This window comes from Trematomus bernacchii, unplaced genomic scaffold (assembly GCF_902827165.1).
Source record: "Trematomus bernacchii unplaced genomic scaffold, fTreBer1.1, whole genome shotgun sequence".
In the NCBI taxonomy this organism is placed as follows: Eukaryota; Metazoa; Chordata; class Actinopteri; order Perciformes; family Nototheniidae; genus Trematomus; species Trematomus bernacchii.
In genome coordinates this window covers 43564-57387 of record NW_022987698.1, presented here as the reverse complement: position 1 = coordinate 57387, position 13824 = coordinate 43564, and the positions used below count along the sequence as shown (strand labels likewise).

Sequence of the window (13824 nt, the reverse complement as noted above, 5' to 3'; positions counted from 1 at the left end):
ACACACACACACACACACACACACACACCTCTCCTTTCTGTCTCATGTCAGAGGGGAGTCTTGAGGAAAACCACCCATATTCCACCACCAAGTTTTCTGGATGTTTGTTGGAACCTTTTACTGCTAGTTGTTCCATAGACATAAACTTTGTGCTGCTATGGCAACAGGATAATTAAACCAAGGTTACAGGATAAAAATATCTCTGCCTTTAAAGAAAAACAGTGCTCCTATTAAACATTTAACAGGCAAAATACTACTAATGAAATCCTTTCAATAGGTTTCAGTTCTCACAAGATGAAAAAGAGGTTGAAGATTTTGTGTTTCGTTCTTTCCAGGGACATTAAACTCCATGGCAAGCTCCATCTAGCCGTGCACTTTCTGACCCTTTTCCTGGTCTAGCTCATGGTTCCATCACGCTAAGCATTGAAACCCTTAAACGTATATTGCAGATGCTACACCAACTCACTTGTAATACTTTGTTTAACCCTCTCTTGTGAAGAATCCAGGAACTTGAAGGCCTGGGATAAAAACCCACTCTAAGACTTTTAAGTTATCTCATTATCTCACTATACAAATATCTGGGAATTGGAGATGAACTCATCTATTTGGTTACACGATCCCTACCTTCATAAACTTCAAAAAGCAGAGTGTGATTGTGTGAAAAGTGGAGCACAACCTCTTCTTCTTTGTTTTAAAAGTGGTAACTGAGATTCAAATATCTCGAGAAGCTCAGCATCTCAGGAGTCAAAAATGTTCTGTCCTGGTGCATTTCCTCTGTGGTGCATTTGTATTTATTAGTGACCTCTGACAGAAAATCAATGAAGCTTCCCCAGAGTTTTCTTTCTTCGTGTTACGGTCAGGTTTAGAAGACACCAAACAAACCATCAACACTACCAAATACATAAAGTTAGACAAGACAGCTAAACATGTTTTGACATTCTGTTGTAAAACTTGGTTAAGAAAAAGGTAACTAAATATTATGTCTGCCATTATTTCCTTATCCATGTTCATTTTGACACACCTGCCTGAGTCTCAGTGCAGCAGGTTATGTGTGTGGCTGTACCTGTGCAGGTGTGTGAGTGTGTGTTACCTCTGCAGCCTGTGTCTCCTGGTGCAGCAGGGTCAGCCCTGTCAGGTCCTCCAGGAAGGAGTGGGATGAATTAAAAACATTGGACAGGAAGTTGAAACCTTCTTTCTCATAGTGCTCAAGGACCTGGAGAAAAAAGAAAACTGAACGTAAGGATTTGAAACATACAGAGTCATTGAAACATGTAGTGTTATTTTTGTTAATGAGGCATCTTCCTGTTAAATGCTATACATTTACATAACAGCAAATTCGGATGCTTAAGGCATTAACGTTATTTACCGAAGGCTCTGATAAAAAGGTGAGGTTTATCAAGCATAAAAGCACCGTTTACTGCAGAACATTACATATTGTACAAGACATTTCAATGTGTTTTTTTTCCTTTCTAAACATTGTATGCTTTTAGTTGGTGAAAGTCCTTTTTGAGCCTGATGTGTTTATTCTGAGTGGAGGGCTGAGTCTTGCTAATGCATCACGACACAACCACTAAAACATTATGAGAGGGCAAAGAGCAACACTCTCTCAAAAGCAGATAATGATACAAATATTTTATTGGTTTCAGAATAAAAATGCAGCCTTGTTGCTCTGGTCCATCACCACAACTCAGCACCTTTGAAGACAAGCCGACATGTTTACCTTGATCTCCTACCAGATCTGACTTCAAATACCCACACCTTCTTTCCAAAACACACACACACACACACACACACACAGATCCTCTAACCTCTCGACTACCTTTCTAAGCTTGGCCGATCCTTTCATGGACGCCCACAGACCCTCCTCTGCAGGTGTAGAGTTACCTTTGCCTCAGACATCAACACACAGTGTGCATCAATGTCTGTGCATGTGTGTGTGTGCGCATGTGTGTGCGTTTGTGTATGTGTTCGCAGACTGACCTGGCGTCTAGTCTCGGAGCCAGACACACCGCACACAATACACACTGACGTGTCCCTCGATCATCTTTTCAACCTCTCTTTTCTTTCCTTCTTCCTCTTGTATTTCTGTGATTCTCCACTTCCATCCACGGGATCCGTTACATGAGACGCCAACGGCCAAAGTGCACTTTGTTGAAATATGCGTAGACGCTCGCGACACAGAATGCAACTTGATAACTGTGATGGTCTTGTGATAAGGTTATTAAACGTTCTCTAAAGCAACGCACACAGACACAAAGTTACACCATTCGCTTATGTCAATATCGCAAGTATACATAAGCGACCAATAACTTTTCATACCTTAATAATGTGACTACAATATAAGTTTCAGATAATTATAAAAAAGTATATCAAATGTTCCAACTCAAAACTGTTGGGGTTGTTTGAATTTGAAGCAGATTACTGTGCCTTTTTCAAAAGCTGTATTTATTTAGATATTTTCAAATTAACATCATTTGGTGTTTTCGCACCTTTACTTTGATGCAGAACTGAAACTATTTGCAGTTTTTCTTAAGAGGGTTAGATTGCAACAGTGAAGTATCTCATATCTGTATAATTCATACTTTGGAAAAACATTGTGCGGAATATACGGTATGTGACTTCACAAGATGTTGCTATGTGTTAATCAGGCGCTGATGGGTTTCAGTAGGGATTAAATGCGGTTCAGGGATAGCCCCGATTAATCCAAGATACACAACACTTAAAATCATCAACAGATGACATGTAATGCTACACATATGTATACACACATGTACACACTTGTCCTAAAGCTTCCTTCCTTATGGAGACCCATAAATCTCTACCCTCGGGCGTTGTTCGACAGTAGCGATGAATTCTTTTTGAAGTTGCTTCTGGATCCATACTGTGGATATTAAGTATCCCACACTATAGGCTGTGTATGTGTGAGCTTGCCGGAGTGGGGGGTGTAGAATCCATATCAAACATTCATTGGGTGGTCCTCATGGCTCAGACAGGCTTTAACTTGAAATGTAAACGTAAAGGAAATACAGGAGTTGACTCTTATATTTCAAAGTATTTAACCGCTTTACAATGAACGGTCACATAGTCAATGCAAATCAGTGCATGATGCAAAAGCTTAAATGTTCGTGGTTAGTGGTTTTTCCATGAAGTGACACTATGAGTAAACATTTCCTGGTGATTCAACAACTTTGACTAGCCCCATTAACATGTATGGTTAAACTCCTTGTCTTTAAAACACACAAACTCTCTACTGACTCATTGAGTAACCACTTAGGCCTTTTGGTATTCCGGAGAATTAGCACATCTCACAGGAAAAAGCATGTGTAGTTATTTCTGTGGTTAACGTACAACCAGGTAATTTATTCTAAAATGAGTTATGACATTTGCAGGAATTGCACCTAGTGTGAAAGGTGTGCTGGTACAAAGGTTAATATCAATTATTTCCCACAGTCCAGGTTGAGCTTTTCAGATTGCTTTTTTTGATGGACTAACAATCTGAAAATGTAACACATTTAATTTACAATTATCTAGGACAAGGAGGAAAGGAAATCCTAAAATCTGGCAAGTTTAAAGAACAAAGCGTTTATAATTTTGCTTTATCATAGACTTTAACAATGAATAGATTTCATTTATCAACATTTTCTGTTGATAAACTAACTAATTATATTAATCATTGTTTCAGATTTAAAATGTATTATTAGGCAGCATACAGTAAGGGGGCCACTTTACTTGGACACACTGAAGAGCAGACCTAATTCATAGCCGGTTTCAGTGTAGTTCGGTTATACTTGCTGCTAATGTTAATTATTTTGCATTTTTAATTATTGTTATTCTTAATAAATGTACTTGCATGTAAATTTGTATTATATTTGTATTTCTTTTAATATTTGTACTGTTTATTACTTGACACTGCCGTATACATCTATCCACCTATCTAAATTTTAAAGGGTTTGTTTTTTTGACAATGTTTTTTACTTCCATAACATTTAAATGGGATAGATGCTGTATACAAAATGTAACCAAAAAACAATAGAAAAAGACATTCCCCATTAAAATCAGGTTTACATTTTTTACAATCTGTGACATGAGGATGATTAATGTTAAGTAGCTCTAGATATTAAAGCTCAGAATAACTTTACAGAGAAACCCTGAGATGTTTCAGTTACCAGTTCAATATGCGTCATTACAAATGTAAAAAATGTTTTGCTATTAATACTGGTAGAATATTTGGTTGTGTTAGTACAAGTATTTGTAGTAAGAGGTGTCTGGCATGGTTTAAGACAAAGCCACGTCAGCTGTGATTTACTTTGTGGCGTGTTGTTTTATTGGCTTGCAGCCCCAGAAAGAGTTAGGAAACACACTCATGCAAAGACACACACACACACACACATACACCCACACACGCACACACACAGTAAAAAGCCCCAACTCTACAGGAACCGCTCCAGTCCAGACAGGGGCTGAATTGTTTTGTTTCCATAGTGACCTGGCAGCACACAGCTGACTGCAGCAGGAATACACACAGACAGACATGCACTGGCTCACACACACGCCAAAGACAGGCCGCACACACACATTACAATGACCGGACTGATGGGACGCACAAAGAGAGGAAAGATATGGGGGAGGGAAAGCAGGAAGGGAGTGAAGGTGAGACAGAGGAGAGGAAGAGAGGGTAGGAGAAAAAAAAAGGAGTAGGCTGTTTAGAAAAGAAAAAGAGTGAAAGGCAGATAAGCGAATGCACAACAGAGCGGGAAAATGTGTGGGTGGGATTAACTAAATCAAACATATTCACACATTTCACTACATAACCTTTATCCCTGCCTCGGCAGAGGATCGTCTTTCCTTACTCATGTTGTTCATTGTTTCGGACTACACAGGCTTTAGCCCAATCCCTATTAAACTTCATGAACCCTCCGCACTGGCCGAATAATCTCATCAGTCACACGGGCAGAAACATGACACCTAAAGATGGAGTGGAACTTTAGACTTGTTTCTTTCTTTCTTTTTCAGGAGCAGCTAGGTGGAGAAAAACTTAAAACTTTTAAAGGACAAGCTAGCCAGCTCCCTCCCCCTCTCTATCTCTCTCTCTCTCTCTCTCTCTCACTCTTCACATGAAAGTGATAGATCTGGGGCTTTATGACCTCTTTATAGACACAAAGACTGCATTGAGATCAGGAGAGAAAGAGAGAGAGAGACCCAGCCCTCCACTCATCACAACACCCTTTCTTCAGCCCTGCACTTCCTCTCCTAATCCCCCCCACCCCTCTTTATTTTTACTTTCTCCCTCTCTAACTTGGGACCCCCCCCCTGGTCTTACACTAGTGTTGCCCAACCAATCACAGCACTGGACGCTGCTAACCACTAGGCCACCTGTGGCAATGATTTGCCAGTTGGCCGTGGACCAATGACAACGCGGTAAAAAGACACGACGGCTATTTCTCCCACCCCGCATGGCTGATTTGGGTTATGTGGACCCTTCAACAAGCCGTCTTCACATGTGCATGCACCCACACACACACACACAGACACACAGCAGTGGTGGGAGGTAATTCCACTCATACGACAGTCACTGACATCAATGAGCAACTGCTGCCTGATTGTTACCATATGGTTTTACCAGCTTGTGTGCTTGTGTGTGTGTGTGTGTGTGTGTGTGTGTGTGTGCGTGTGTGTGTGTCTCTTCAGTATTCCTCAAGGAACAACATTTCAACACAGCTCCACTGACTGAATGGTGGAGACGGGATTCCCCCATATTTCTGCTAAGGCTGCAATTTGTGTTTCAAAACAATGTTGTTACATAGTAACAGAATTTAATCAGATAAGTAAATCAGAACCAGCTTATCTGCATCGGTGTCAATCTTCCTTATACTGTTCAATCACATTCTTGTTTATAAAATTGATATTATGACACGTAATTTTAACTATTCAGTTACAATGTATGCTACTTACAATGGGTGAGCAGGCGGTGCATTTGTCAAAGGCCATGCTTGCAGGCAGGACATTGTCAAACCTTGAAAGAAAGCCCCGGATCTGTGGAAGAGAAATCAACAGGTCAAAAACTGACACGAAACTGAGGAGCAAAATAGCGGAGCCGATCTCTTTCCAAAACCACATTCATACACACTTTAATTTACATTATGTAAACATAAAAACGTTCCTGTAGCCATAAAGAGATGAAAACACAAGATAAATCAGGAGAAAAATAATATGTAGTATTTGAGTGAATTGAATGTGCCTTTCAGACAGAAACCGTCCTTCTTTTTGAGAATAAAGTACTCTTTGTTTATTTATTCCGTGTAAGAAAAAGTTAATGCAACTGTATAAAAATCAACATTGAAGTGCTTAAAAAGTTTGGAGGCAGTTTGAGTTTTCCTATTTTTTGCATTTCAAAATTATGCTGAGAGCGCCCTCTGGTGCACATTTTCAGTTAAACATGTTCAGCACATCTCACTGCTGAAAGCTTTCTCTCCAATTTATGGCTACCGTAATTATGCTTACTGTGATTACTGTCTAAAGAACCCCTCTACACATATACATACACTAACAACTGTTTAGCAACACATTGAATCCCACTAAACACCAAAAATCTCTTAATGCGCCTCATTCCTTCTCCCCTATTCATACGTGTTCTTTAAATACATCTTTCAAATTCTGTTTTCTGGTGACGCACTTAGCCCGAAGCATGAAATAGCTCACCCTCTGGTGGTGAAGCAGACACACATTTTTTACATTTGTGAGAAAAGTTAACAGAAAATTAAAAGCTTTGACTTTTTGGAAAGGAGATCTGGGTGCTCTATGAATCTTTATGCACCCCCATTTCAATAACTCATCATGGGGCTACATTTACACTCCCCCCAGGCTGGATGGTAATCTCAGGGTATCAGGTTGAGGTGCTCATCTCTAACTCTGTGACTGATAATCAAATACAATGTGTACACAGTGTTCATCTTACAAGAGATTTCAAATTGATTTAGGAGCTCCAGTTAGTGAGGCTTATTTCATTTTGCCACATTTTTATTAATTTGTTTTAGTCTTTTTACATCTTCCCATTTCTGTACTGATTATTTCAACTTAAAAAAATGCCAAATCTAGGGATATATAGGAGAAATAAAAAGGCTTGAAAGATGATCTGTAGTAGCAGGCATTACAAATATAACATTAATGTGAAAGGACAACTGCCTGCGCACATGTCCAGTGGATGAATTAACAAATGGAGGGCTGAATGGATGGATGAGTCAGACCAAGGGGGCGAGAGTGGGCAATTGAGATGGACCAGAACAAACTAATCGTTCTACATAAAACTGTCTTTACTGCATTGAGTTCAGGAGTTCAGGTGCAGTATGCATGTATTGCAAGGTGGACTGTTGGACTTGTGACATTCATGCTTTCAATAGACTTTAAAAGCTTCACTCTGCTGCCTCACTGATTGAGAGCACTGGAATAAAGACCTGAGCTGTGACAAGAAGCATACATAGTTTTAAAAAAGTATCCTGAATGTGTGTGTGATGGGCGGCACCTGGAAGTTGCTAGACATCTTCCAGAAATAACATTATTTATACATGTTACTACAATCTATTTATTATTATTATTGATTGTGTTTTTGTGACTTTTGTCTATTAGGTACATAGCAGATTTGGCATGTCTGTCTGTCTTGTTTCCATTTGTTTGCCCACTAAATCGTTTTATAAATCGTATCTAAATTGAGGCTCTATATTAGTTTAATTGACTTGATTTCAGTTAGGGTTAGAGTATTATCAGCCACTGATTTTTTTTAACATCAAATTAAAGAATGATGCATGTATAATGCAGATATTGTGATCTGACTTGTGCTTATATCCACCAATTTACCCAAGCAAGCACAAAGGAATTATATGGCAGCAGAGAGGGTCAAAACAATGCTTTGTTAGTTTTAGGAATGGAGATGAATACCGGTAGTTTAAAGACACATAACAAATGGGTCAAGGTGGTGACATCAATACAATTTTATTCAGCCTGTATTGGAACTCTTATCTTCAACACTTGATAAATGCCATGTCGTTACATGTAGTTTCTGTAAATAACCACGAGTTGTCAGTGTGGCACCACGGAAAAGAAAGCCTACAGCATTCATCTGCAGAGTGCTATATAGAAAAATAGACACACACCCAAGCATGTACACCCTCCTGCATATTATCCACCCAGTATTTATCTCTCTGTGGTCATCATTATCTTATTCCCTTGCCTTCGCCGTCTTTCTGCTAGTGCACACGCAGCTCGAGCAGCGGAGGTGACAAATGGCAGATATTCAGATTTTCAGGGTGATGAATACGGATGATGATGCAAATGGAGGTGATGAGATACTCGAGTATGTGGCAACAGTCAGTTAGCAAAAGGGCACAGCTTGGATAGCTGCATATTATCAACTCATTTTGTATTTGGACACAGAAAAGCATTCTTGGACAATTCATTTTTCAAGCTAAAGTTGTTGGCTATACACTAACTCCAGTGTTTAATATTAGAATGTATTCGCCTTTTGGGTCCTTATAATCACATGTATGTTGTCTTATACTACTAGTCACAGTTGAGTTTGCACCAGTTTTTTTGTCAAACCAAATAAAAATAGATTTGTGAAAGAATACAGACTAGTGACTTTGACCGGCTGAAGAAGTTAGCGTAGATGCTGCAAGGGCATCAGTTATATCAGACCTGAAGAGCATTTCTTCATTGAAAGTAGAACAAGGCTTTTCTCTCTATGGAAAATATGTTTTCACTCTTAAAACTGCTGGCTTTGGGTTTGAGTTTGATTGACAGATGGTTCATCCAGTCACCTGCCAATTTATTTTTAAAAGGCCTTCCCTTTTCCACACTGTTTCCAATCACAGCTTCTCAGATGGTTTTGTGTAACAAACCATCTGGTGCTTGACACGCAGTAGCCACGCCACATAATTGACTGTTCCTATTTCAATCTAAAAATCTCCACACAAAAACAATGGCCAAAAGACAGACCATGGAAAAATGGCTACACCGAGGCGAGACATTCAGGTTTTAGCAAGCTAACTCACTGATGTCCACTATGTACCATGTGTATGTATTGAGCTATGTTTTCTTCAATAAAGTGCAGCCTGACCCACTCCTTCCAGCTGAATCTGGTCTGACCTCCAGTGCTCTTCGACCTATAAAAACTGACTTAATTTTGCTCTCCGCAACAGCGGCATCAGCTTCAAATCTAGTTATGGTGAGCCACTCGACCTTGTCTTTGGTCCATTTCTACTTTCAAATCAGGGTTTCCGTTAGACGGTAATTACCGTTTTTTAGCTGGTAAAATGTATTAAAAACCGGTAAATTCAAAACCTGCCGGTCAAAATGTCCGGTAATAATTAGGGATGTTCCGATCGATCGGCCGCCGGTCATTATCGGCCGATATTCACTCTTAGGAGAGCTGGATCTGATCGATAAGGACATAAACGCGAGTGAAGTATAACCGGATGCGAGAGAGAGATCAGATCAGCTGCGGAGTCTGACGGAGGCACGCAGCTCTGCATAATCACCCACTGTTTAGCGCGCTGCATGAGAAACTGGCGGGCTGTCAGGAGAGAGAGGGAAGGAGAGGGAAAAAGAGAGGATCCGTTTCTCCCGTGTTATTATACAAAGTTAATGTAAACTTTTGAATAATGTACTTCATCTACTACAAGTAGTTTGTTTGAATGTAATAATTATGTTGTTTGTTGTTTGTGGAATCATTTATTGAAAAATGAATCTGAATTTTTCGATCTGTTACGATTATAAACTGAAGCAATATAAAAATGAGCCCCATTAACTGAGTTTTAAACATCAGCATATCCGGTCATAGTCCGGTAATTACCTGCTAACGGAAACTCTGCTACACAATTCTTATTATTATTATTGAAACATGACCAGTAAGTTTCAAATGTGTCCGGTAAAATAAATGCTGTCTGGACATTTGACCGGCAAGAAAAAATCCTAGCGGAAACCCTGTTTCAAATATCATAATTCATAGGATGAAATACATTCTAATAGATAATACACAGAAAGCAACAGTGCGTGTTATAAAATGTCTTCCTCTCACAGTTAATGGTAGGCTATTCATGTTTCTGGTCATATAACACAGAGCTGTATCTTCTCTCAATTGTGAAGGTTTTTCGGGTAGGTGGAGCCTCTTCATTTAGAATATCATTTTGAGTGACCATTAAAATTACAATATATATATATATATTTTTTTCAACTGAAGACAATGTCAGTGATTTGTTGATGTCTAAAAGGCTTAGCCAGGGGGATGGACTTTGAGATTTATCACATAATTTTGTTTTGCATAAACTGACTGCAGTACAAACACAGTCAAAGCACAAAGCTATTTATTATTAAGTCTACAGTTAACAGTCCTACAATCAGTTAACACGACAGTGGGAAAAACAAAATAATAGGTGCTGTGACTGTGGAAGATGGAGGGTCACCACCAGCTGCTAATGCTAGGCTAACTGTAAACTGAAGCTAAAGGATGCTAATGCTTAGTTGAAGTGGGTGCCAGGACTGAGATAATCGGAAATGGTAAGCAGGCTTCAGAAGCATTAGAGATCCTGCTTTAAAATGTATCTCTTAAGAAAGCTGAGAATTCTTAAAGGGAAAGTAGATGGCATAGCACAGAAAAGTCTCTCTCTGTAGGCCCTAGATAAGGTATGTATAGCTTGTATTACTCATAGACTTACCCTACTTATAGAGTAGCAAAGCAACAAAGTATAACCACTAATAGTAGTAATGTAGTGAAGTAGAAGTATAAAGCCTCTTTTACTTACAAGAACAAGTATCTATGTGTTTGAATGTATGCAATGTAGTTAAATACATCCAATGCAGCTTTTACATGTTCAGTCCTGTTGTACTGAGTGCATGTGGTTTCTTACTGAGGTATTATTCTGCTACTATATGTGTAAATTAGGTAAGTAGGTTCAATAGAATGCAGCCCTGAGAAAGCATCACCACAAAGTGCATCTTGAAATGTACCACAGATTTGCGTTGCCACACCAACGACTGAAGTCAATGTGTCAGATAATCATTGGAAATAAGTTATATATATATTGCAGGGCTGTTATATTGTGCATATATTTATGCACAATATAAATAATAGCAAAAACTGACCTTTACTCTTGTTCATAATGAAACAAGACTTGTAACCAAGGCCATGATTGACAGGATGTTCACTTAAATTATTCAAAAAGGCAACAAGCAACAGCGCTCAACTCGGCATCGCTCAGCAACACTTTCAGTTTCCATCCGAGAGGCAAATCTTTCAGTAAATCTCCATTTAAACGTAACCGTTTCTATGCATGTTGCTAAAGATGCCACTGCTTGTACTGTATAAGTACTTTTTTGTCAAAAATACCTTTATATGTTATTATAAGTTAAACAGTGCATTTTATTGTAGGAACTGGTGTACACACAATAGAAGGCACACAATATTCTGAGAAGACGTCAAAGGAAACAGCTGTGAAAGGACAGGCAACCTTAAGAAATACATGGCAGGTGATTGGATGAATGATCTGTCAATCGAACTATTGGAAAAAGCCAGTCTGACACGTGAATTGTTACACAACCCTGATTGTTCAATAAAATTGTAGTTTTGAAACAAAGGCATTACTTGATGCCTTAAACGATTGACTTTTGAGTGATCTCCAGCAAGGAAAGGTCTATATGACCACTGCTTTAATGTGCGTGTGCGTGTGCGTGCGTGTGCGTGTGCGTGTGCGTGTGTGTGTGTGAGTTTGGATGTGTGTGTCTGACCTGATGTGGCACTAGACCCAGAGAGGTGGGAGGTTCATTCATCCTGTCATCACTGCTGCTGGCTATTGCATAGCCTCTGAGGATAGAGAAAAAGAGGGAGAACATTATATACTTATATCAACTTGTTTAAATAATAAAATAATCCTAAACATTACATATCATATTGTATGAAAGGTATTGGCCTAGCATTTAAACTAATGCATACGGTTTATTTATAATCCATGGGTGTAGTATATCTACATTATATACAAAACAAAAAGCTGTGAATTTGACCAATATTGAGATCCAAGATATCCCAAAAACAGTTTAACACGATTTGATCTGAGAGCAACTGATTGCCAGTAAATCTAGCCAGGCTTCAAAGATGTGACTCAAGGATAACAACACAATGGCCTCAGAATGTTTTTGCAAAGTGGCCATCGTATTGATAGAAAATGAATCCTTCAGTGACCATTTCTAAAGCCCATGGTTGCTCTTATAAGGCTGCCGTAATGGCTTCAAAAGGGAGAAAGAGATGGGGGAAGAAAGAAAGGAATAGAACAGCTATGAAATAAAAACAAGGACACAGAGGGCAGTTGCAGGAGGAGATCTTCATGTAAGGCAGGGGTGTCCAAACCTTTTTCACTGAGGGCCACATACAGAAAAACATACAAAGGGCTGGGCCCCTCACTAGAGGTGAGGTATACTGCCTCATAGGTTAAATTATAATTCAGCAAAATCAATCAAATGTAGGTCAATTATTATTATATTTCTACTTGAATATGATTTAAGAAACATCACAGCTCTCCATAGGGTTTCAGTTATCCTGTTGCAGCTCATCCCTTAAAACAGAAGCCTCAGATTGCTTATGATAAGGGGAAATATGAAGGGTCTATTTAAAGCTTGTTATGGAAATAAAACTAAGATTTGTTAGAACATGTTGTCAGCTCTTGACTGAATGTCTTTGAGTAGTGGGCGTATTAACACATGAAAACTACTGTGTAATATAGGCTCACATATATATTTAAGAAGTATAATATAAGACAAGCACGAGTTTCAGGTGGGGGCCATATACCATTATACTTTAAGAATTTGCTGAGCCAATTAGAAATGGACAACGGGGCGCATTTGGCCCCCGGGCCGTAGTTTGGACACCCCTGATGTAAAGGAAGGGGTTACACAACCATAGAGGTACAGTGTGTACATAAAGTTTCTCCTTCTCTTCATTGCTTTGTAAGCTTTTTATCCAGCATAGGCAGCGTAGCTCTGCAACGGCTTAGAACATCTCAAAACACTCTGAGAGAAAATAGCTGTCTCATCAGCCCCAGCAAGCGTACGACTTCCACCGACACGTGCACACACAATTACATTTCCACAATGACACATCTGTGCACATTTAATAAGCATGAAAACATCCCCTTCAGTGTTTGAAAAAAGAAGCACTTTTACGAGTAGGGAAAATCGAGCTATTACAGATTGCCAAGTGAACTTGAGAGCAGACTGAATCAGAGTGTTCAAGCTTTTGAGGCATGAAAGTGAAAGATGGATTATAAATTGCAACAAAGCTTCTACAGTGTACACGAGTTGTTGGCCTCGAGTACATTTAGGGAGCTGTGCTACAACTGCATTCAACAATATACCTGCAGTGCAATAATACCTCAGCTGCAGGGCGGCACCATCAAAAAGCAAAGTAAAGCTTGCTGAAAGTTTTAGAAGCACAACCTCAAAGGCAAAAGGAGGAAGTCCACCAATCGGAAGGGGAGCGGTTTTATCCTTGGGCAAAATACTGAACCCCATATTTTCTCCCAGTGGCACATCCATTGGTGCTTTAGTGCGTGTAAATGTTATTCGCTGAGGAGCAGGTGGCAACTTGTATGGTAGCCTCTGCCACCAGTGTGGCAATTGGCTTGTGCTGAAAAGTGTTTTGAGTTCTTGCTAAGAGTAGGAAGCCCTTTATAAATTCAGTCCTTTTTGCTTTTAACCTCCTACTGGTGACTCACTAAAGAAAGTGACTGTCGGAGTTTGTGTTAGCAAGGATCTTTTTTAAGAGTTTTATTCAGAAATAAATCA

At 39.3% G+C, this 13824-nt stretch overlaps 1 protein-coding gene across 1 annotated transcript in view; it reads right to left on the bottom strand.

Moving 5' to 3' along the window:
• The window catches only part of atg7 (ATG7 autophagy related 7 homolog (S. cerevisiae)), a 56867-nt gene that overhangs the window by 25867 nt on the left and 17176 nt on the right, over positions 1 to 13824 (bottom strand). Inside the window, exons 16-18 of the mRNA XM_034138913.1 lie at positions 11776 to 11851; positions 5953 to 6033; positions 1091 to 1213 (exon numbers count right to left, since the gene is read on the bottom strand). Of these exons, the coding sequence (XP_033994804.1) occupies positions 1091 to 1213; positions 5953 to 6033; positions 11776 to 11851 (280 nt within the window). The remainder of the gene's footprint in view (positions 1 to 1090; positions 1214 to 5952; positions 6034 to 11775; positions 11852 to 13824) is intronic.